The sequence below is a fragment of the Oreochromis aureus genome, linkage group 6 (genome assembly GCF_013358895.1).
Source record: "Oreochromis aureus strain Israel breed Guangdong linkage group 6, ZZ_aureus, whole genome shotgun sequence".
NCBI classification, from domain to species: domain Eukaryota; kingdom Metazoa; phylum Chordata; class Actinopteri; order Cichliformes; family Cichlidae; genus Oreochromis; species Oreochromis aureus.
In genome coordinates, this window is record NC_052947.1 from 22,446,707 (window position 1) to 22,470,579 (window position 23,873).

General features: G+C 40.7%; 3 protein-coding genes across 3 annotated transcripts; 2 read left to right on the forward strand and 1 right to left on the reverse strand.

Moving 5' to 3' along the window:
* The first annotated feature begins 243 nt into the window (after positions 1-243).
* Positions 244-6,614, forward strand: map9 (microtubule-associated protein 9). The gene is made up of 13 exons (XM_031728155.2): positions 244-569; positions 666-756; positions 1,265-1,786; positions 1,868-2,034; positions 2,138-2,231; positions 2,669-2,736; positions 3,225-3,286; positions 3,378-3,540; positions 3,896-3,982; positions 4,077-4,238; positions 4,326-4,471; positions 4,832-4,967; positions 6,171-6,614. Exons 1-13 carry the CDS (start codon positions 498-500, stop codon positions 6,288-6,290), a joined length of 1,890 nt encoding a protein of 629 aa, XP_031584015.2. The 5' UTR covers positions 244-497; the 3' UTR covers positions 6,291-6,614.
* A 3,423-nt stretch (positions 6,615-10,037) lies between these two features.
* Positions 10,038-17,074, forward strand: ugdh (UDP-glucose 6-dehydrogenase). The gene is made up of 12 exons (XM_031728156.2): positions 10,038-10,275; positions 11,289-11,450; positions 11,917-12,018; positions 12,432-12,632; positions 12,709-12,906; positions 13,850-13,997; positions 14,094-14,188; positions 14,557-14,687; positions 14,928-15,067; positions 16,116-16,207; positions 16,312-16,422; positions 16,526-17,074. Exons 2-12 carry the CDS (start codon positions 11,289-11,291, stop codon positions 16,634-16,636), a joined length of 1,491 nt encoding a protein of 496 aa, XP_031584016.1. The 5' UTR covers positions 10,038-10,275; the 3' UTR covers positions 16,637-17,074.
* Positions 17,075-17,126: 52 nt separating this feature from the next.
* On the reverse strand, positions 17,127-23,004 carry lias (lipoic acid synthetase). The gene is made up of 11 exons (XM_031728157.2): positions 22,817-23,004; positions 22,399-22,568; positions 21,486-21,579; positions 20,622-20,702; positions 20,197-20,353; positions 19,875-19,932; positions 19,665-19,793; positions 19,270-19,415; positions 19,114-19,184; positions 18,913-19,024; positions 17,127-17,925 (listed from the first exon to the last, which is right to left on the reverse strand). The coding sequence occupies exons 1-11, from the start codon at positions 22,898-22,900 to the stop codon at positions 17,870-17,872; spliced, it is 1,158 nt and encodes a 385-aa protein (XP_031584017.1). The 5' UTR covers positions 22,901-23,004; the 3' UTR covers positions 17,127-17,869.
* Positions 23,005-23,873: the final 869 nt, after the last annotated feature.

Genomic DNA, 23,873 nt, shown 5'->3' on the forward strand with positions numbered 1-23,873 from the left:
AACATTTCTTTTGAAAATACCTGAACTAGAGAGAGCCTAATATTTAATTCCTTTGTTGTGTTTTTGCTATTTAAATAGTTTATCTCTTATTAGCCTTCTTGCTACTTTTAGATAAACTTTGGAATATAAAACTATGAATCATGTCACTCAAGCACTGAACACAATAGTTCTGACTTTTTAATAATTAATTAAATAAACAAACATATTCCTTCCGAAACAAGTCATGTCGTAAGTCTTCTGAGCATGCGCAGTGCTAAAAAGGAAATGTCCGTCTGTTTCCCTGGGTTACCATCAACAACTTCGCTAGCCCACAGTATCTTCAGTATGCTACCGTGGCTTTAGGGTCTCGTGTATCATTATACATCTGCATAATAATATGTATAGAATAGGTGAAGCTTGAAGAGCAGCGCGGGAGGTCAATAACGTGTTTAGTGACTAAGTAGCTCGAGTGAATGAACCCCAGCTAGCATGTTAGGGAGCTGTTTACAGCTTTTAGGATGACCGAACAGGAATACGGGACGCTTGCTTATTCAAAAAGCCCGAAAACATCTAAAAGAACAACATTTCGGGTAAAGACCATTTCTAAACAACATAAGAAATGAGCGGCTGGGTTAAACCTGATTTTTGATGGAGAATTATGTTAACCTGAAATTATGTCGCTTTAGGATGAACTCCAGGCTGCTGTCTCTGCCAGGGCGAGTAAAGCCAAGACAGATCAGTACTCCTACTCTGACGACTTCGAAGAAGATGAAGATGGTAAAACGAGAAAGCGTTATTATATTTAAAAAGTACTCTAAGTGAATGGAGTAGGTAATTTGTGACAGAGATATAGTAGCAAAGATTAATGGTAAGGTTTACAAGATGGAAGTAAGACCTGCTGTGATGTATGGTTTGGAGACCGTTATACTGACAAATAGACAGGAAGTGGAGCTGGGGGTGGCAGAGCTGAAGATGTTAGGATTTTCATTGGGAGCGACTGAGATTGACAGCTCTCAATCTCAGTCGCTCCCAATGAAAATCCTAACGGGAGACAAAGTTGGAGAGAAGGTTGAGATGGTCTGAAGACATGCACAGGAGGGATAGTGAATACACTGGATAAAGGATGCTGCAGGTAGAGCTGCCTAGATGTAATCGAAGGAGGACATGTAGTGGGTTGGTGTGACAGAAGAGGATGCTAGGGGTAGGGTGGGAGGGAAGAAGATGATTGATTAAAAAACAAAAAAAAACAAAGAGCATGTTGACAGTTTATCTTTTTGTTTTTCAGATTTTTTAAACAGACTCCTTAAATTAAGAAAAAAGAAGACAGATCCTCTCAAAGCTGGGAAAAATAAAGCCAAATTCATCAACAACTTTGACCTCTCAGATGATGAAGACAAACACAGGAGGACGAAGAAAGTTTCATTCCTGAAAACACAAAGAATCAGCTCTCCCTCCAACAGCACCACTGCATCAGAGTCACAAGAAAAAAACGAGCCCCTAGACTCCCACACGGCTGCACGCGATAGTTCTAATGGGTCAGCATCTTCACAACGCTCCACAGATGACGCACAGCTTAAAAATGCTCATGTGGATTCAGCTGATCCTCAGATCACAAGAGAAAGCTCAAGTAAATCTCTGTCATACCACACATCAGACGATACTCTCCTGGATATGCCTTTACCGTTACCATCTGACAGCAGCATGGTGGAAACTCCAGGGCCAGAGCAAAAGAACGGCTCTGCTGCTGAAGAAAGCTCACAGACTTCACAGTTATCAACATGTGACCTGAACCACACAGCTTCAGCAGGTCTGTTCAGTTTAATACACAGTACTGCTATCAAGTATCAGTGCAGATTTTACATTTAGATTTACACCTGTCATTATTCAGATAGTGTTCCAGAGAGGGAGCCCCCAAGACCCAAACCTCGGCAAAGGACCCTTGGGTTGAACTTTCACACTTCGGAGAAGCCAGCTGAAGACTTTCAGAATCTCAGCAGGCCTCCGACTTCTTCTGTATCAATTCCTCTCTCAACTGATACATCTGGCAGCATTGCTGTAAGGAGCTGCAGTCCAGCTGTGTTTGTTAATCAGTGTTTTAAACTGCAAACTAAAATGAAACTTTTCATAATCAGAGGATGTTTGTGATGTTTCATCATAGTGGACAGAAGGAGACCACACAGTTTCACCCTCTTCAAATAAGAGTGCGCGGTCTCCACTCCTCACAAAGTCCACTGTTGATTCTGGATCCAAAGGTAACAATCATAAAAAATCTTCAGAACCTTTTTATTTTTTATTGAGGAAATAAAAAAACGGCAACTACAGATAACATGTTGTTTGGAAGTTTGGAAATCGAAAGGAAGATAAGAATAAAAATACTTTTATATTTATAGGTATTGTTTGCATGCAATTATTGATTAGTTATGATTAGTTTAAGGGTTTGAAAGTCAGTGCAGTAAAATTTAAAAAAAGTTAACACAACATTTAGTAATTATTAATTAAAAACTAGACTTTAGAAAGATGTAAACTGTTGTTTGAATATTTATTTATTTTTCAAAAAACCCACTGCGGGAGAAGAATCAATAAATCCTCATTATGATATTATGATAATCATTAACAAGTTAAAACAAAATAACCAATATTTTTGCTACATGTCTAATTAATGCTCTTAATATTTGTTTTATTGTTTTAGATGGCTTTATTTCTGATGACAGCAAAGAGCAGGAGAGGAACTACTCCACATCATTTGAAGAATTTACTGTAAGACATATTCTGCACTGTGTAACGTCGGTGTGAAGTGTAGTTGTTTTTTTAATGAATCACATCTTATTCTGAGGAGAGCTCCAGCTTCAGTTTGTGTGGGTTTTCAGTCACTCGGCTGATGGTAGTCTTAAGCGCTTGAGTTAAAGGCAGCAGGACTGTTTTGTAGGTTTGTGAAGATGTTACAGATGTCATCCAAGAGGCTTCTTATGTTCTAAAAACTGATGGAGAATTCTGTGTATTTAACCTATAGTGAGGTGGTCCTGAGAGTTGTTGACCCACCTTGTAATCATTAAAGGTCACATGAGGGTCAGAAGGTGTGAATCAAGGCATGCGTCATTACGCTGCATTCCAGATACCTCGGAAGACTGAACACATAGAAGAAGCCTTGTGGATGAGAGGTCAAACATCTTCATGAACCAAAATGAAGTCCAGTTTCTTCCATTTCTAGAGCTTAAGAGCCCAGTCTGTGCATTGTTGTCTTCCAGGGATGCTCAGGAGATCCCTCAGCTCATCTCTCTCATGTCTCTGAGGAATCTGTTGAAGCAAGGTTGGTAATCAAGCTGCAGTAGCAGAGCTCTATGTGTGAAGCAGACCTGATCACTTAGCTGGCCTTTCTGTTTTTGTTTTGTTTAAATTAGGACTTTGAGTTCTCACTCTAAGACTACTCCAAGATCTCAGAGTGCATACTCCATTAAAGTGGAGTCCAAGTATTTGGGGTCTCTCAAAGTTCTGGACCGTAAAGTCTCTTTACAAGAGTCTCAGCCACAGGAAGCAGATTCCCTCCGAGCTGCCATTTATCAGGTCAGTGTGGTACTGAGGGTTTTGTCTTTTCTAGTTTTTTTTACATTGTCAGCCATGCAGTGGAGAAAAGCACTGTGACAGACCCTTATTTCTACAGTTTAAAGTCTGTGTGTAAAAGACAATGAAAACCTTACTCAGCACTCCTCTGAGGAACCATGCAGCTAAATATAGAGTAGCAGTAGTTTTACTAATCTAAATTAAAAGAGTGTTTCATAATCTTGAGAGTTGTTGGGAGAAAAAAATGTACTGCACATTGAACATTTAGATTTGAATGAATGTGTGTATGTGTTAAGAGGGCCTCGGAGTATCAAAAGCACATTCTCAGTCCAGTAAAATCCACCCTCACTTTTACAAGGAATGGCTCAAAAAGAAAAAGGAAAAGTCGAGGGAGAACATGCAACTGAAGAAGAAAGAGGCCATGTTGAAAGAAAAAAAGAAAAAGGTGAGTCATCTGTGTTTTAGACCAACTACAGGGCACCTTACAAGCTTCAAAGATTACATGGATACTCTTCAATTTAAAAAAAACAAACAAACAGGAAGAGGAGGCTAAAAAGGAAGATGCTGTTGCGTTCTATGAGGCTTGGAAGAAAAAGAAGGCAGAAAGCCTCAAATCTAAGGCCAAAGAGAAGGAAGCTGTGATTAGAAAAGAGCAAAAAGCAGCTGAGGAGAAAGAAGAAAAAAGGCAGACTGCTCAACAGGTATAAGCATATATCACTCTGACACCTATAATGAGATTGCTTGTGTGTATCCATGAGGTTAATTTGGTATTTTAATAACAATTAAAGGTGTTTGAGAAATGGAAACGTGACCATGATCATCTGATAAAAGAGAATTACAGAAAACAAAAGGAGGCTGAAAATAAACTGAAGCTTAAAAAACAAGAACAGGAGGAGGCAAGAAAAAGGGACAGCAGGTCTGCCTTTTCTAACTGGTGAGTGGAAATCATTCATTATTAATTTGTCCCATTTATTTAAAGGTGATGAAAAGCAGTATCTCTTTTTTTAAGGCACTGAGAATTCATTTTTTGCAGAATGGTCTGAACAACAGATCCAAAAGATGACTGAGCTTTGCTTTTAGTGCTGGTAATACATAGATTTAAATGTGCATATATGTTTAATAAAATGTGTAACAGCTGTGGTGCCGGGTTGAAAAATATCGCCCACTAGATGGCAGTCAAAGCTCAGATCTTCATCCACTGTTTATTTATCCCCCCCCAAAAAAACAACACAAAAAACCTCACAGAAAAGTCATGTATACTGATTTTTTAATCCTCTTTTTTAACATGATTAAGGTGTGAAAAGAAGAAAGAAGTAATTGATGACAAACTTACGTCAGAGCGCGAAGAAATCAAAAATAAAGCGGAGGAGGAGAAATACATGAAGGAAGAAAGAGATAAAATGGCTTTAGAGATGTATGAAAACTGGCTGGTAAGTAGAATTATTAACGATTATTATCAGCATCTGAGGTGCTGCCCGCCACATGCTTGTTTGTTCATAAGACAGATGGTCTCTCGCTTAGCAGTCACGACCAGGCTCCAGTGTGAACTCTTCTTTTGTGACTTCTTAGATGGCACTGACAGATTTCACTGCTCAGGAGGGGAAAATCTGGGCGCTCGACCAACTGTTTCAGCACATTTTTAATGAATATTTAGTGAATTTCTTCTGATTTAATGCTTTTACTTCATTCTGTTTCTGAGAGAAATTGAATTTATTTTCCACTTCAAGTTTTTAAAATAAAAAAAGTGTGATAGCTTGATAACATCAGAACCTTACATTATATAGATTATAGATTAAATCAGCATCTTAATATATTTTTTTGTATTGTAACCTGTTTGTGTAATTTTTTTTCATTAAATAGTAAAGCTCAGAGTTGCCAAATGAGCCTGCATTTTACATATAAAGCTAAAATTAAATATGTACAGCACTGTGAAAAACTGTTGATCCATCCCTCATTTGTTTATATTTTGCTTCCAAGGAGCCAGACTTGGTGTTGAGCGATAGTTCTCCAGGCTTTCTGAAGGACATTTTTGAACTAATTTTTAGAGGATTTCTTTGTTTTTTTCTTGTGGCTCACCATGCAGTAATAAAAGTAATCGTATGAAATATTGACTTTCAACCTTGTTGGTATTGCACCAGCTATGGCTCAAGACTTTTGCCCAGTACTGCATCCTCTTTGATTAATCATTTCCTGACCTCAGAGTTTTATGTTGTGTTGCCTTGGATGTGCGTGACTCGTAGTGCAGTAACTCTCTCCATTTCGTAGAGCTTTTACAGCAAGACCACAGTTATGAAATTGTACACGTGTCTTGAGATCATAATGGGTGTGATCTTTGACTCAGAGCTTTGTTTTGTCTGCCTGAAGTCCATCTTCCCCCTCGATGTTCAGACTAATTCATAGAGACGAGATCACATCATCCCTGTCACTACCCGTTACATATATAATTGATTTGAACTTTTATTAAGTTAAATATGAGGTTCACAAAACTGTCCCATGCTCTTCTTAATTTCTTATAGCTGCTTGTATAAGGCGTTGTTATGAGGTGTACAAATCCAGTATTTTTGAATATACTGTAAGTGTGAGCAGTCCTGGTCCTTGTGGCTGGTGTCACAGATTTTCTTGTTTTTCTTTAGGCAAGAAAAGATCTAGAGCAGAAGAGACGCAGAGAAGAGAGACGGATACGAGAGATACTCGGAGACAGCCCACCTCCACCATGGAGCCCCCCAAATAAAACCATACCGTTTCGAAGATGACGAATAAAATGTAACATAACCACCCGTGTAATGTCTGTTGGTGCTATGTTACATGTCTTTGCAAATGTGAGTTTTGTAATGTATGTTGTCCTCTGACAGCTACTTTCATATGATTTTGTATTAGACAGCAGATCTAGTGTGTGTTTATATTTTTATATGTTTTCTAACTCAGATGTTTGCAAAATTGGAAACAATTGCGGGACAGAATGATTTTGACATATGTAAAGGAAAAATTCATGTATTTAATTTTTTTAAATTGTATTTGATTATTTTTATAAATGCGTTTGTGCTTTAGCATGTAATAATAAAAATAATGATAATTAATGTATTTCAAGGCACTCAAGGACATGTTACACCCAATTAAATATCACAGTATGAATGAAATAACGGTTGAAAAACAACTTAGAATTAAAATTTAAAATAAAATTTTCAATAAAACAATAGACAATTAGGGCTATACAGTAGAATGTGCAGTAAAGCAACATTGGTTGTTGTTGTTTTTTTTTTTTGCTGATCCCCTTTTAATGTTTATTTTTGTCTTCAGGCTAAGAAGAACTCAAAAACCTGCAAATGATTATTTTTTGTTTTGTACGGGCATTACAGTAATTACTTAATAATTTCTCACCTACAGTTATGTTTATAAGTATTTGGAGGAAGATAGGTTTTTGTATTTTGCCTCTGTACACCACCACAGTAGATTTTGAAGTGCAGACTTCCTGCTTTAATTCTGGGGGTTTAACTAAATGTTTAATAATTGTTATTGCTGTGGAAGTTTTCCTTTTAAATAAAGCCCGCAGACGAGCGGTGAGCGGTAGCTAACATTCTTTAATCAAAACACAAAGAACAGACAACCAAGTTGGTGGAGAGCCTGCATGACCGCGGGGCAGACGGTCAGCGGTCACCCCTGAGCCTAGCATGGCTCTCAGTTAAATACCTTCTTCAGGAACAAAAGGCAGTACACAGCTGTTTCACACCTTAAGGTTCACACTCCCTTGCTACCTCCCAGAGTCCTCAAAGAGACAAAAGATTCTTCCTGTGGAGTTGTCTGCTTCCCCCCAACTTCCTTACTAGACCTCCACCATTTGTCTTACTGTATGAGTGTGAGACATGTTAAAATCCAGTGGCACCAAGGCATTATACAATAACATAATGTGATTAATACATAAGTAAAAGAAATTCCTATACAATTCCACCCTTTGATTCTTAAATCAAGAATCACATTAATACCAGAATTTCTCTCCTGACATTCTGTATATCACATCAACATTATTGTACACTTTAGGAGTTTCACACTGTGTATCCTCACTTCACTGTTCTCCCACCACCCTTTGTTCATCTTTAATCATCCCCACAATCTAAGCTCTCACATGCAAATGGCAACAACAATGATACAGAGGAAAGGCCTTATCCAGGTGGTCATTCCCAGTCACGGTCATGGCTCCTGGTGTCTGTGCCATTTACAGAGTCATAATTCCAACGTTGATCTCCCTTTGCGTTGTCACTTTTGGAGCTTGGCACGCTCTCGTCATCCCTCGATTTCTGTTCCAACGCGGCTGTAGATTAGGAGCAGAGCAAGTCGTACACTCCTGTAGTCTTCCTCAACGTCAACGTAGAAACTTTTCACTTTATTTTAAGATTTTGCTGTTCAAAATCTCCTCATGACAATCTCCTGGAAGCCCAGTGGTGCAGCCCACTGTGGTTTGTCAGTTATCCTGGAGATGGTCCCTTCTTCTCACTGGTCCTCTTGAAGCCTTCTCTCCTGGTAATGGTCTTCATCTGCACCTCAGTCAATCCTTCCATATCCCTCATGTCACGGTCCCTGCAATTTAAAAATGAAAGCTCCCCCGGAAAACCCTCTTTTGCCCTATGTCAGCTTAGCACAATTAGACATGCACAATAAAGTCATGCATTGTCTCTTAAAAATTCCCAGGGCTTCTCCCCTGGTAAAGGGAAAAGAAATTCCTATACATTATACAATTATTAAATTGTATATAAAATTATTATACCATTTTCACAGCTCAAATGGAATTAGATAATTAACTGATGAGCAGTTTCCAGGAAAGGCCCATACCCCTGTTATTTGATTAGTAGATAAAAGATCAAGAGTTGATTTCAACTCTTGAACTTCTATTTGGTGTCTGTCAGTGTAAATCCGGCCATCGTTAGACAGAAAAACCAAAATAAATCAGAGGGATCAGAATACTGTAGGAGCAGCCCAGCAACACTAGATCCATCTACTGTTCACTGAAGCGTCATCAGAAATGGTCTGAGTGAAAGGGTGGCTGTCAAGAAGCCATTCTTAATGTATTGAAACAGGGAGAAAAGGCTGAGGCGTCTGAAATGTTTGGAGGAGGTCAGAAGAGAGGTACAACAGTGGATCTCTCCAGTCATTTATATATCTCCGTGTTGTATCCTCGCAGATGTTTCAAATAAAGAGGATCTGTGACATTAGTGCGGGACATGTAGGAGGCCCAAAATGCAGAGTCATCGCCCGGATGTGCCCAGAGATCACGGTGACTGTTGTGGAGGTCAATGGGTCCCGTTGATGCTCATTTATGATACAATTATCTAAAAAGTTGATCTGAGGATAGTAGGACAGGATTAATTGTTAGAGATCTGGTAAAACTTTAACTAGCAGCAGTTGGTCATAGGCTGTATTGATATGCTCACCTTTGAGATTCAAATACAGCATCTCAGAAATGTTTCAAGCTTCATTCATTTATTTGACAGAATTATAAACATGGTTTAAAAAAACAACTTTAAATTGGTTGCTTTAATGGCATGGAGTTGGCTTTTAACTATAGTTCAGAAATTTTCAACAGGGTTGAGGTCAGGGGTTTAGGAAGGCCATTCCAGAAGTTTTATATTAACCTGCCTAATTTATTCCAAAACTAGTTTTGATGTGTGTTTGTTGATCATTGTCCTGTTGGAACAACCAATTGTGTGCAAGTTTCAACCATCCAGCTGTCGACTTCAAGTTGAAGAATTTGGAGGTAGTTCTTGTTCTTCATTATTCCATCCGCTTTGTACAATGTACCAGTGCCACTGGTAGCAAAACAGACCAACAGCATGAGTTTACCACTCCCATTCTTCACAGTTAGTACAGTGTTCTTTTGTTCGAAAGCTTCACCTTTACTCCTTCAAACATACCTCATCATTGTGGCTCATATAGCTTAGTCTTTGTCCCATCTGACCTGAAAAATTTTCCCAGAAGACATATGGCTTGTCCACATGGGTAGCTGCAAATTTCAGTGGAGGTTGAAGATGGACTGTAAGACTGATATTCCAGCAGTTCTTCTTCATGGCAGGCTTGATTCTTGGTGGTCTGTGGGTTGTTGCTCAGCATCCTAACCAATTTCATCTCATATAGAGGGTGACAGTTTGGGTCTTTGTCCAAACCTTGGCAAAGTGGTGACACATCTGAATAATTTGTACAATTTTTGAACTAATGACCATCGAATCTGCAGTTGTTTAGAAGTGGCTATAAGAGACCTTCTTGACTATGAAGCTTTGATTCTCCCTTTTAGATCTCCACTGAGTTCCTTGGAGCTTTGCATTGTTCTGAGAATTGGTAAGTCGAATAAGTGCTGTCTTAAGTCATGAAAGTTGTATACTGTACAATTATTCCACCCCGGAAAAAGAACAACTACCATGACATTCATGCCCATGATGATTGTAAACTTCTAACCACAACTACGGTGCAAAATGCTTTTACTTTGAAGGTATGCCGCCGGAAGTCTGACCAGTAAATAAATAGTGGTATCTCCGAAGAAGCCCCTCAGTTTAGGTTGAGGTCCAGGTGAGGAAAGTTGTTGCAGAGATTTCATTGGTGTGATTTTTATCCTTCGAGCTCTGGTTTGCTTTCATTTATCGTGTGTAACGGAACCGTGGCTGTGGGTTTTGACGCCGGGACAGGACACATTTAGCGGAAGAGCTAACACAGTCTGCGCATTGCTGAAGTTCAGAGACTGTCGAGCTGGCAGAGGTAACGAACCGTTAGCTAACTCGCTGAAAGCAAACACTCACACATTCATTCACTCACTCATTCTCGTGTTTAGTTCTCCCTGTTTGAAGGAACAGGACTTAAAGTAGCTTCATCGTTCTCCTGTCGATGTGCCACATCAACGCAGGGCAGCTAACGCGAACTAAGTGAAAGGCATCAGGGATAAAGGGCTCATTTTTCATCTCTGCTTGACGTGGCTGAGCTGCAATAAAAGGCTCTTTATATTCCACCAGGCTACAACGGTGCACCTGGCAACTATTACCGCGGCACCACCGAGGAGGTGAAGTACTCCCGGAGGAAGCTTTTAGACAGAAAATCTAATTATTTGAGAAGAGCCACTCCCCTCTGTGTGTAACAGTGAATCAGCTTACCTGGGTTCCACTTGTAAAGTTGAAGCATCAGCAGAGCAATTATTTTCCTGTGTAGGAACTAGTCATTACTGTAATTTTCTGTTATTTTGATAGTTGGATGGTAGCGTTTTACTTGATTCTTATGGACTAATACTCCAGTCATCATCTGTAGAGAAACTAGATCTATAACGTTTAAACTATTAGAAAAATGCTTGAGATGCTGTTAAAATGGTTGGTTTTGTTCTCGACTATTTGAGTCACAGTTTTTTCATATGTGTGTTAAGTGAATATATCAGGGATAGTCAATACCGACTTTCATGATAGCAAATTATTAAAAAAAAAAAAAAGATTTTATTGACAAAGATTGTATTGTTATGGAGCTGAAATGATGAGTGAGATAATCGATTACTACTTGCTCTTCAAATCCTTATAAATTGTTTTTTAAGTGATTTGGAGCAAAAGCTGTGTAGGACTCCTTGGGACCCCCTCCTCTTATTTTTCTTATCTGGCAAACCCACTGATAAGCTGTTGGCAGGCCCTGAAATGTGTACAAATAAGGCTTGCTTGATGGGTAGTTTATCTCTTTGGTGGCAGGGAAGTGCGTTCACTTGATAACTTTATAACTCTGTGTTGTATCCTCCCCAGATGTTTCAAATAAAGAGGATCTGTTGCATTGGTGCGGGTTACGTAGGAGGCCCAACATGCAGCGTCATCGCCCAGATGTGCCCGGAAATCACAGTGACTGTTGTGGACGTCAACGAGTCCCGAATCAAAGCCTGGAACTCTGACACTCTGCCCATTTATGAGGTAGCGTGCCATTATTTAAAAAAAAAACAAAAAACGTGGCGCTGAGGATAGCAGGACAGGATTAATTATTAGAGATCTGGTTAAAGTTCAACCAGCAGGAGTAGGTCATAGGCTATTATCCTGATATGCACAGCCTGAGATTCATATAAAACATCTCAGAAAAGCAGTAAAGTGTTCAGATTCATTAATCAAACTGAATAAAAGTGTTAAAGGAGTAGGTGTAGCCAGGCAACAGTTCCAGGCAAATGTTTTTGTTAAACATTGCTCCACCTCATGGACAAAATGAAACCTAAATTACTTCCAGACTGTGTTGCAACTTTTCTACGTCAACTCTGACCACAGTGTATTGCATCATCGTGAGTAGTTTAAGGGTAGGTGGTCACAGTGAGCTCGTGTTGCACTCTTCACGTTTTTTTTTTTTTCCTGCTGTCTTACTAACACGGCCTCTCACTTCCTCCCATTTCAGCCCGGACTGAAGGAGGTGGTTGAATCATGCAGAGGGAGAAATTTGTTTTTTTCCACAGACATAGACTCGGCTATCAGGGACGCAGACCTCGTCTTTATCTCTGTGAGTCCATCATTTGGCTCCACGCACACACAGACACACACAGCCCTAGAGCCCAACTGATACTGGGTATTCGGTGGTTGAATATAACTGAAAGATGTCTGATAGTCTTCAGTTGTTTTTAAAAGAGGAGATTGTGTCCTTATTATTTAACTTTTCAGTAACGTATGTAATATGCTATGCAGAACACGTTCTGCTCAGCTGTGATGTGTAACGTCTCTGTAATGACACAGTTTCTAATTTACTCCAAGCATCATTTTCTGCATTAAGTTTCTATCTTGGTGCAAATATATAGTTCAACACAGGCCAATAATGATTGACCAAAATATCATTCGGGTTCCTCAACACCCACCATTTTTGCTTGTTTGGCCCACTGACATAATTTAACTGCACCTCTCCTTGCACTCCTTCCCCAGGTGAACACCCCAACAAAGACGTATGGGATGGGGAAAGGTCGCGCGGCTGACCTGAAGTTCATCGAGGCGTGCGCCCGGCGCATCGTCGAGATGTCCGACGGCTACAAGATTGTCACGGAGAAGAGTACGGTGCCGGTGCGCGCCGCCGAGAGCATTAGACGGATATTTGACGCCAACACCAAACCCAGCCTCAACCTTCAAGTGCGTACCGTCACGTGTGCAAAGCTCTCCGACCTCTCCTGTGCTGCTTGTTTCTAAAGTTGTGCTGCCGCTTCAGGTGCTATCCAACCCAGAGTTCCTCGCAGAAGGAACGGCGGTGCGGGATCTGAAGGAGCCAGACCGCGTCCTGATTGGTGGAGATGAGACTGCTGAAGGTCAAAAGGCGATCAGAGCGTTGTGTGCTGTATATGAACACTGGGTCCCCAAGGAACGAATCATCACCACAAACACGTGGTCATCTGAGCTCTCCAAGCTGGTGAGTGAACCCCTGGGTGAGGTTGGCAACAGAGAAGAGTTTCAGTAAATCTGTTGGTTGTTGTAGCAATTTATTAATGGTTTGCAAAAAAAAGGCCAGTTTTCTTGGAAAATATCAGTCAGTCTCTCATGATTGATATTTTTGATATTAACAGTCAATAAAAAATAAATTACCGGAACTACATAGATTAGATTAGTGTTTATAAATCTGTTTCCAAATAACTGCTCTTTATTTAATCCGTTTGTTGAAGGGAATATAAAACATGGAAAAAAAGTCAAATAGATGAACTCTCTGCTTGTAGAAAATAAACTGCGTAAATTATTAAGACATCAACTTTTACTCTGTGCTGTCAATTAATTTCTATGATCAGTTTTAATCAGCTAGTTGTTACTCATCTGTATATGGAAATCAGAAATGTGAAACGTCACATACAAGTTGGTGGAACCAGCGAATATGTTGTATTTACTTTATGTGTGTGAGACGATCCACTCCACCCCACCTTTCAGTCTGTCTGTGAAGCGGTCCTTTTATGCAAGAAATTGAGAAGCGCTCTGGCTGAATGTTTCCATTCAGTAACATCTTTGCCCAGTGCCAGTGCTCTATAAAAGCTCTTAGAGTTAGTTGCTGGGCGTCTCTCCTGCCCTGAGTCACATTTGATTTCTGTGGCTTCTTGGTTTGCTTTCTTGGGCTAAATGTCCTCGAATACACCATCTCTTAACTCATGCATTCACTTGCACTATGGATCATACTGATTACACACACCACGGCTCAATTTGAGGTCTTTGTTTGTTCGTTTGATAAAAAATAAACTGGTTTAATTGGATTTGTGAGTCTCCTTCTGTCATGAGTGGGTGGCCTTGTGTATGAGAAGTGTGCAAGTGATTATCACGGGACTTGTCCTTATCACAGCGCTAAATGAGTATTCCTGTGTGTCTGCATGCAGGCAGCTAATGCATTCCTAGCACAGCGAATCAGCAGCATCAACAGCATCAGTGCTCTGTGCGAGGCCACTGGAGCCGACGTGGAGGAAGTGGCCAAGGCGATCGGCATGGACCAGAGAATAGGGAACAAGTTCCTTAAAGCCAGCGTAGGTGAGAGACGGGACCCGCTGTGTTTGTTTTCACATCCACTGAACACGTACGAATGTTTCCCGTTCATGTCTTTGCTTTTTCTGATGCCTCGTACAGGTTTTGGTGGAAGCTGTTTCCAGAAGGATGTGCTGAATCTGGTTTATCTCTGCGAGGCCCTCAACCTACCTGAGGTGGCTTCCTATTGGCAGCAGGTGAGAGCGACGCTCCTTTAAATGTGGAGGAGTAATGGCTGAAGTCTGAGCCCCTCCCGATTGACTGAACACTTTGCCTTAGGCTAAGGGAGAGCCCATCCACCCGTTGGAGAAGGCGAATTTCTGCCTCTTCCATGCGTGTTCTCATTCTTTCGCCTTCAAAATGACTAACAACAGTCTTAACAAAAAGATCAGGCCTAGATTAACAAAATTACGATGTTTTCTACAAGTACGTCGGGGCTGCCACTCCATTTGGTGGCAGATGGATGCAGAACATTTAAGACATAACGGTTTATCTCCAATTAAACAACTTGTACGTCTGGTACTGATTAGTGAGAGTAGTGATTATTTATTTATATTTTTTTAAGGTGATCGACATGAATGAGTACCAAAGACGACGGTTTGCCTGCAGGATCATCGACTGTCTCTTCAACACTGTTACTGGCAAAAAGATCACCCTGCTGGGCTTCTCCTTCAAAAAGGACACGGGTGACACGAGGTGGGTCTCCTCCTTTTTGTTTTCCTCTTTTGATTCTCTTGAAATTACTTTGTTAAACTTTTGTTAATCATACACCTCACTGGATTATGAAGAGCCCATTTCAAACCCTGAGTTTGCTCTTTGTACACACAAAACCTGCAGAGTCACTGCTGATTGCTTATATGTGCACCTGTGAACTGTAACCTCGATCGGAGCTGACATCAAGGTGTTTGTGTGTGCACGTGTGTTGTGTAACTCCAGGGAGTCGTCCAGTATCTACATTTCTAAGTACCTGATGGATGAGGGCGCCAAGCTGTTCATCTATGACCCCAAAGTCCTTAAAGAGCAAATCATTCATGACCTCTCCCAGCCCAGCATCTCAGAGGACAACCCAGAAAGAGGTGTGTGCGCTTTAATACGTTTGTGTGTTTACCAAGGTTACATTTCCAGTGCAGTACTGAAAAACTCATTGTGTGGTTTATTTTTGTCAACACCCTGATTTACTTCATGTCTGTACGAGTGAACCAGCTGGTTTAGTGTAAAGACACCTTTAGCTCACTTCAGTACCCAGCTGCAAACAGCTTAAATAAACATGACTGTAATGTGGTGATAAGTGAGCTATAGAGATGCTGCTCTGTGGGTGGTGTTACCTTTGTACAGGGCATTGCTAAGCAAACTGGTTACAGGCTTGAGCTTGACACTTTACACGCAGATAGGAGAGGTAATGATGTTCTTATCAAACGCTTTAAGATTAAAACTATTAAATTACTACTCCGTTTCTGATAATAAAATCAGATAGGACTTGAAAATAAACCAGAATTTCAGGATTTAATAAAATGTATAAAACTGTAAGACTGACTATGCTGTAATAAATAGTTCAAATCTTCTCTTGGGGAGAATTTAAGCCAACAAAGTATATCATGTCCTTTACACCCACCCAAACATGGGTGGGTGTAAAGGATATTTTCAGTAGAACCACTGATAGGATAGGGGCACGCCATGTCACAAGGGACTAAATTTCTTAAACGTTGCCTGTTTTTGCTCGATTCCTGCTCCATATTTTCATTCTTGAACTTTGGTACGATTCACATTTCAAAAAGATCATTGTTTGGGTTTTACTGGGCCTTGGTGCAGAAAGTGTTTTAGAGTCTTTCCTCTCTTCTGACTGGCTGTCCCTCACAAACAGAAGGTTTGAAAAGCAGGCGGGCATGGCAGCTGTAGCTGAGAGGACCACATTAGAGATATTGCTTCTCTTAGATGTCACTGAGATCTCAGTAACTTTCAGTTACTTTATCAGTAACTAAAAGTTCAATAGACACAGATTTATTTTTTTTATTACATAGTGCAGTGAAGAGGAGACAGGAAAGGAGGGAGGGAGTGTGGGGGAGTTTACTTGCTAAAGCAGCACTCGCTAACACTAATTTGTTTTAACTGTTCTTCATTTTTAAGTGTCTGAGTTGGTGACTGTGACATCAGACCCTTATGAGGCTTGCCAGAGCGCTCATGCATTGGTCATCTGCACAGAGTGGGACATGTTTAAGGTCCCAGTTACATTTTACTACTACTTTTATTTTTTAAATGCTTCGTATTTGAGGAATATGTGAGAAAAGATTTTAATAGTCATATCTGCTTAATCCCACCACAGGAACTGGACTACGATAAGATTTACAAGAACATGCTGAAGCCGGCTTTCATATTTGATGGCCGCAGAGTGCTGGACCACCTTCACCCTCATCTCCAGAGCCTCGGCTTTCAGGTAAGCAGATTTAAAAAAAAAAAAAAAAAAAAAATCATGTAAAAATCCAAATCTGTGTGAACAAGGAAAATATTTAAGTTTTTGTTTGTTTTCCTGTCTGCAGATCGAGACCATCGGTAAAAAGGTGACGCCAGCACGAATCCCCTACACTCCAGCAGCTGCTGGTCCTCGAATCACTGCCAGCGACGTTCCCACCAGCAAAGCAAAAGTCTGAAACTCATTTCTTCATCACTCAACATGCAGCGGATTCCTCCTAGCCTTTTTTCCCCTGTAGCTGGTGAAACAATCCAGATCCTTCTCCCTCAGATGCTGTATCATGCATGATGAACAGTGTGTGTGGGGGAGATTGGATGAGAGCTGCTGAACCTTGAATCCGAAATTTGTGAATGTTTGTTTTTTGTTTTTGATTAAAGCATTCCATATATGGTTAGTTTTATACATTTCACATGTCAGGTACACCTGTTGTTGGACTGATTTCTGATGAACACTATCAGCCTAAGTGTTATATTTACTGTACAATCAAGTATTGTTCTAAATCACAAATTTTATACTTTTTAAAGTATTTTTTTATAAATCTACTGTATGTTAGTCTGTCCTCAATATCTGTGGCTGTTTACTCCAAAGGGCCAATGCAATAAAGCAAGTAAATTCATTTTTCTGTTATTTTGTCTGTTTCAAAAGTAAGAAATTACACAGCGGAAATGTGACCTTTAAGACTTTTATTTCTATAAATATCAGCGTACATTTGAACTGATCGGTGTGCAACACAAACATCTTTCTTGTCCAGCTGTGAAATTTAAACAGTTTTACTCTAGAAAAAGTGCACTTTCTTCCAAACTGGCTCTTCAGCAAATACACGGGTATCAAAAAAATCTTTTGCCACCTGTTTACCTGCTGGGAGGCCAATGGGCCTCGCTTTGTACCTTTCTTACACACAGTACAGGATGGATGGTGCTTCTTGTTTTTGTATTACAAGACTGATTTTAAAAAAAAGAAAAAGAATCCCGCTTCATTAAATCAGTTCTAAAGAAGCAGACATGAAGGTGTTCATGAACAGAGCCCACTGTTAAAGGCCAGTAGCTTTTTTTTTTTTTTTTTTAAACCCAAAGTTCACTGAGACGAGGGATGGGATTTAGGAACCCCTGAGGAGCGGAAGCAAATTACAGCCTCTGCTCCCAACAGCTGGGCGAGTTGGTGGACACTTGAGTTATCCAACGTGTCTGCTGTTTGTTCTTTGATCGTCTCTTTAGAGTATGGTCCCTGTACTTACAAGTCTGTTATTGTCACTTTTGTAGCTTTATTTAATGCCTCCCACAAACATTGTACTAATATTACACGTTTCCTGTGCTGTACTTTAAATCGGTGCATTATGTTACAGACGGATGAAGCGTATTTTGTCACTGCGTACAGCTGAATGTAGATAAGCTGAACGCACACAGCAGGCTCCTCATTCTGCTGCTTCTGCTTTCCTCTTCTTCAGTAGATTCTTTAAGAAGAATTCGCCTGTGAAGAAAAAAAAGAAGAAATGCAGTGAATTCATCCATCCTCTGCTTCTTGTCCCGTTCACAGGAGCAGCAGTCTAAGCGGAGATCCCCAAACCTCCTTTCCCTGCCCACTTATCCCAGCTCTTCCATGGGGGACCCTGAAGCATTCCCAATTCACCCGAGAGAGATAACCTCTTCAGGCTACTGTGGGGTCTGCCCCAGGTCCTCCTCTAAATAGGACATACCTAAAATACCTCATTTAGGAGGAGGAGGAGTAGCAGCTCCACACCGATTCCCTTCCGAATGACTGAGCTCTGCATTCCTGTCTCTGAGGGGGAGCCCAGACGCCCTTCAGAAGAAGCTCATTTCCACCAATTGAATTGATCTAATTTTTATTAAGTGATTTGGCCCGAGTTTTACTGCTGAATTTGTCTGAGAATGCAAAGCCAGTCCACACAAATGGTTTTTAGGCTCTTATGTGACGTTTGTCAGATTCTTCGATTTTCCTTTAGTCTCCACATTTAATAACATATGATTTCTCTTCTTAACTGAAACAAATTAACTGTCTCTCTTTTGTTTTTGTAATCATATAATTATGCTTATAGTTAATATAATCCCTGATCACAGCGTTTTGTTTTTATTTTTATTTTTTATCTCTGACCTTAAAATCTCCACTTTTATTTGACTGTTTTTGCCTTAGTTGGCTTTGGACAGTCATGAGGATGATTTGTGCTTCATTAGGCGCTCTTTTCCCCACTTGATCTTCTCTTTAAAAAAAAAAAATTACAATGTTTATCTGACAAAGTCTATAATACGTTTCTAGAGGTGCAAAGTTGAAAATATGTAACTAAAATGATTTCCTATAGAGATTTCATATTCTTTGCACACTGGCTGGACATGTTGAATATTAATATATCCAGAAAATACTAATAAACATTTATTTTTATAAATAATAAAAAAAATATTCTTTAAAGAAAAAAAATTATGTCCGTGAGACACTTCTCACCTGCTTTGTAGGAGGATCGCACCAGTGGTCCGCTGGCTGTGTAGGTGAAGCCCATATCACTGCCAACTTTCTCCCAGTGGGCAAACCTCTCTGGAGTGACATATTCCTCCACCTAAATCCCAAACACACACCCCCAGAGTCAGAGTGAATGTGTCAGGCAGCTGTGTCTGTAGCCAGCAGCACAGCAGTAGGAGTGTTTACCTTTAGGTGGCGTTTGGTCGGCTGCATGTACTGCCCGAGCGTTAGACAGTCCACTTCTGCCTCTCGCAACTCTGTAATGACATCCTGTCAGAAAACTGTAGAGTTTGTCTGATTTTTTAAAATGTGTGTGTGCATGAGACAGCAGACTCTACACACCTGTCATAGTGTTAATGATCTGTTGGTCAGTCTCTCCGAGCCCCAGCATGATGGAGGTCTTGGTGAGCACCGTCGGTTTGACCTTTTTAGCATGCTTGAGGACGCTCAGAGACTGATCAAAGTTTGCTCTGGGATCACGTACATGCCTGTAAATACATGACAAACATCACTGTGCATCTGAGAAATGTCTCTGCTGCACCACCTGCTGGTCAACATGTGTTACTGCAATGTAACGACCTTGCATATTTTTATTAACTTTAACAATACTTCACACAAGCCTGCTTTATAATGTGTGTTTATGACCATGAATTTAAGCTTTCTAATGGCAGAACCAGAAATTAGATGCTCAGATTTTGACTCTGAGGACTTACAGTCTATTAAAAATGCCTCAGTACCTTTGTAGCTCGCGCACTGTTTCCACATTGTGGGCGTACACGTCTAATCCCGACAGGGCGATCTTTTCCACTGCTGCCAGGTCTCCACGGAAATCAGGAGTCAGGCATTCAACCAGGATCTGAGGATTTCTAGCAGGAAATGATCAAAGTTGCTTTTACAAAGACATTCAGATAATGTAATAAATCCAAAAGGGGCGGAGTCTAGTTTACCTTTCTTTCAAGTTAGTAACCGTCTTAGCAAAGTGCTCGGCTCCACCATCAGCAATATCTGCACAAAAATACAGAGAGAAGAAAAAAAAAGTTTTATCAGAAGAGATAATATTTTGAAAATTTTATCTTTAACTTGTGGACATTTTTGTCTTTGTAAACTGAAAGTTAAAACCAGAACAGTCTGATTTCTGGTACAGCTTTATGTTATTAAATTCTACAAATGTGCCTTTATTGCAATTCACTTGATCGTCACTCATGTAATTCTTGCTGATGCACAACAGCAAGAGACCCATGCAGATACAGTCAGGTAAGAAACTAGTACCGTCTCTGTCGACCGAGGTGAGGACCACGTAATCCAGTCCCCAGGCGGCGATGGCTTTGGCTGTGTTGTACGGCTCGTCAGGGTCAAGAGGCGGAGGCTGGCGTGCCGTCTTTACTGAGCAAAACCTGCACCCACGGGTGCATGTGTCTCCCATCAGCTACACACACAAACACGTTATCTCGCTAAAATAGAACAAAGAATCCAGACAAATACAAAACACTGATACGGCAGCGCCAGTTCATAAAAGAACAGATGGTGACTATTACACATCTATGTCCAATCAATCAATACGAGACCGACCTCTGTACTTACTGCAGGCATTAGTTTAGTGTGACAGTTAAACACAAACTACAGATTAAATTGCTTCTTTGCCCTCTTCAAAAACTGGAAGTAAATTCAGCTGCACAACAGCAGCAGAGACTCACCATGATGGTGGCTGTGGCTGTGGCGTACTCTCCTCCTCCCCAGCATTCCCCGATGTTCGGACACCTGGCCTCCTCACACACCTGAGATAACAGACACCATCTTTAAATTCAATTCAATTCAGATTATTTATAAATCACAACAACAGTCATCTCAAGACACATATAATAAGGTAAAGACCCAACAATATTAGAAAGAGCTCCAAAACCAGATGACCCCCTATGAGCAAGGACTCACAGGGGGTCCCTTCCCATTGGTGACAGTGGGAAGGGGAAAAAAAAAACACTTCAAGAGGAAGAAACCTCCAGCAGAACCAGGCTCAGGAAGGGGCAGCCATCTGCTGTGATTGGCTAGGGGTAGGATTAATAATAACTAATGATTAAATGCAAAGAGGTGTATAAACGCACAGAGAGTCAAAAGGTGAGTGAATCTGAGTGTTTTAAGTCTAATCTAAAAAAGCGGAAAGGTTGTCTGGCTCCCAAATCCAAACTGGGAGCTGGAGGCTTTGGAATTTTTTGAGCTATCCTACTGCATCTAAACTGTTTTCATGGGCTGTTTAATGTTTTGGCTGCTGTTACACAGGAATTTCAAAATTTCTTTCTTATCTTATTAGACTACACATTTTTCAGCCTTTCTGTTGAAGGTTGAATAGTCAAAAACGTAGCATGTGCAGTTCAGTGAGACAGCGTGGGAGTTCAGTGTGCTGAGAAACTGCAATATTTTGATAAGTGCGTCAGTGCTACAGCAGTGTGAAGGCGAATCAGCGGAGACCTTCAAAGATCAATGTAGTTGCACCTCAAACATTTCTTTAACAGCAGCCAAAAAGCAGCTGGGGCTGCCTGACAACTTACAGACGTAAAACTTACCGTGTGAAGGTTGAGATCTCTCAGTGTGTTCTTCAGCCTGTTGTAATTCTTTCCAATGGGGATCTCAGTCTTCAACCATGGAGGAAGCCGCAGCCTGACAGGAACAACAGCAGAGACAGCTCGGTGTCTAACAGTGCTCTCATCTCTAAGTTTCTGTGTCTAAGTACTGCTAAAAAAACATTTACTGATAATAAAGAAACCTGCAAGGTCAGAGCCTGCAGTGTGGGGAAGAGCTCATTGAGAATTAGTGGCAAGCTCTCAGGTCTGCCTGATGCCCCTACATGTAATAACTTTGTCCTCATCTGTATTTTGATGAGGACAAAATGCATCCAAATGCATGCAGGATTTTTCATCCTGCATGCATTTGGATGCATTTTGCTACTAAACAGTTGTTTTCTTAAATCCATCTCAACCTCACTTCCATCTTTTGTGACTGGCTGCAGGGCACTAACCGAGCACCCATCACTTTGTGCATGTGTCGACTTCGCCTTTAATGCTCATTATGGTGTTGAACTGTTCTCTATAGCATGTGCATAGAGCCAATCAGGCAAACAGCTCATTATCCAACAAACACTTTCATATTTCCTCTGAAATCCATTTTTACATGTAAACATTTTGACTAGCTTTTACTGAAGCTTTAACAGCATTGCTTATAGCAGTGTTTGTAATGAAGTTTTGGACTCAGAGACTCAGCTTCTGTTTGTGTGCATTAACAGAACAAAATAAACGTGCAGATGCTGATTTCTGTACTAAATGATAGTCGACCTGTAGAATAATGCAACAGCTGCTACAAGTGAAATACAGTCTGTTTATTTTTGTCAGGGATCATGAGTTTAAAACTCAGACATGCCAGCATCTTAACATGGACTCAAACCCAAGCTTTACTCAAGCTCCCCGGGCCCAGAAGCCTCACCTCTCTCCCTTCTGTCTCTTCAGGGTGCCTTTGTACTCAGCCCACTTGCTTTTTTCAGATAATTCCCCTGAAATAAAGTCTTGCAGGTCAGGCCCGTCGTCTCTGAGCAGCTCCTTCTTTCTGTCACTTCTCTCCGGGGAGGATCTGGTTGAGAAGCAGCTGGTGTAAACCTGCAGAGCAACACTGACGATTAGTTCAGGAACTTCTCTGTGTTTCTACACAGGGCAATTCACACTGACAAGGTGGTCACGACTCCGGCTACTAAACTACATACTCGCTTAGACACATACAACCTGTCAGTGGCCTCCTGACAGACCCGGCTGGGAGGCCGGCAGTCAGGTTTTTTCACCGGCTGGAGCCGTTAATAGACTGTCCGAACCAAAGTTTGTTAGACTGAGTTGTGAATTTAACTACTCACGTGTGGGATGCATCTGGGACTCAGCCACAGGTGGTTTGTGGAGAAACGACCCGCTACGCAACAACTTTGCTTGAGTAGCGCCATGACTTTGGCTAGCAGGCGGTTAACGTCGGGATAGCACCTCGGCGAACGACTGCTTTGGTCTGGTGCTTCACGTGAAGCGGACAGAATTGGAAAGTAGTCTAAAAAAAACGAGCTAAAATTTCAACGTAGGTGTTTTTTTTTACGAACTTAATGGGTTTATAGATATATTTTAAAATGAAGACTAGACAAGCTGGAACATAACATTATGGCAGCATTAACAAATTTCTAAAACAAAATAAGGCAATAGATGGACTAAAAGATGGGCATTAATGATGATAATTTGGAAGGGACTTACATGAAAACATGTTTAAATACTATTTAACAAATTGAATCAGATTCAAATTGAGTGACAATACTCAATATTATACAATACTTAAGTAAGCGAAATCGTCCATCAGTTATAATCTTGAAATTCCTTTGCAGCTACGTGACAGTGAACGCGTCTCTGGGAGTGCTGAATGTAGTCTGTTCGATGCCACTCGAATGCAGCAAAGCTAAATAAAATGTTTGAAAAGCTTGCAGTAAAAAAAACAAACAAAAAAACCCGCTGCTCCTTAACTTTTAGTATCTTTTTGGTGGTTTGCGACACCTTTGACCAAATATTTACATCCAAAATATGCGCTCCTCGATCGTCTGGTAATGCCTGCTGGTGGCACGTACAATTGCGTGGTGACGTCGTCCTTTCCTCCTTTCCTCTGCTACCGGCGAGGTGAGGATAACCGAAAAATTGTTCCCTTGCTTTCATCTAACTACATCTATGTCTCTTAAACCTATATTTCGCTCGATTTTGAGCCATCACATGGAGATTATGTTACACTTCTCACCATAATCTGTATTTGTAGCCTACTTTAGCTCTGTTGGAATATATGATGTTAGTTTTAAGCAGGTTTGATGCTTGAGGCCTGGCGCTCTGTTCGCGCTGAGGCCCGCAGCGGATTTAACAATGCTCATATTAAACATGGCGTTTGTGTGG

What these genes read in the sequence shown, in the direction of transcription:
- lias (XM_031728157.2), bottom strand. Translation starts at nt 22,900, where the DNA reads ATGGCGCTACTCAAGCAAAGTTGTTGCGTAGCGGGTCGTTTCTCCACA. An exon ending in AAGAGACAGAAGGGAGAGAG is followed by an intron (nt 21,580 to 22,398) that starts GTGAGGCTTCTG and finishes TGTTCCTGTCAG; the next exon opens with GCTGCGGCTTCCTCCATGGT. An exon ending in GCGATCCTCCTACAAAGCAG is followed by an intron (nt 17,926 to 18,912) that starts GTGAGAAGTGTC and finishes TTTTCTTCACAG; the next exon opens with GCGAATTCTTCTTAAAGAAT.
- ugdh (XM_031728156.2), top strand. Translation starts at nt 11,289, where the DNA reads ATGTTTCAAATAAAGAGGATCTGTTGCATTGGTGCGGGTTACGTAGGA. An exon ending in ACACTCTGCCCATTTATGAG is followed by an intron (nt 11,451 to 11,916) that starts GTAGCGTGCCAT and finishes CTCCCATTTCAG; the next exon opens with CCCGGACTGAAGGAGGTGGT. An exon ending in GTTCCTTAAAGCCAGCGTAG is followed by an intron (nt 13,998 to 14,093) that starts GTGAGAGACGGG and finishes TGCCTCGTACAG; the next exon opens with GTTTTGGTGGAAGCTGTTTC.
- map9 (XM_031728155.2), top strand. Translation starts at nt 498, where the DNA reads ATGACCGAACAGGAATACGGGACGCTTGCTTATTCAAAAAGCCCGAAA. An exon ending in CTAAAAGAACAACATTTCGG is followed by an intron (nt 570 to 665) that starts GTAAAGACCATT and finishes ATGTCGCTTTAG; the next exon opens with GATGAACTCCAGGCTGCTGT. An exon ending in GAGGAATCTGTTGAAGCAAG is followed by an intron (nt 3,287 to 3,377) that starts GTTGGTAATCAA and finishes TGTTTAAATTAG; the next exon opens with GACTTTGAGTTCTCACTCTA.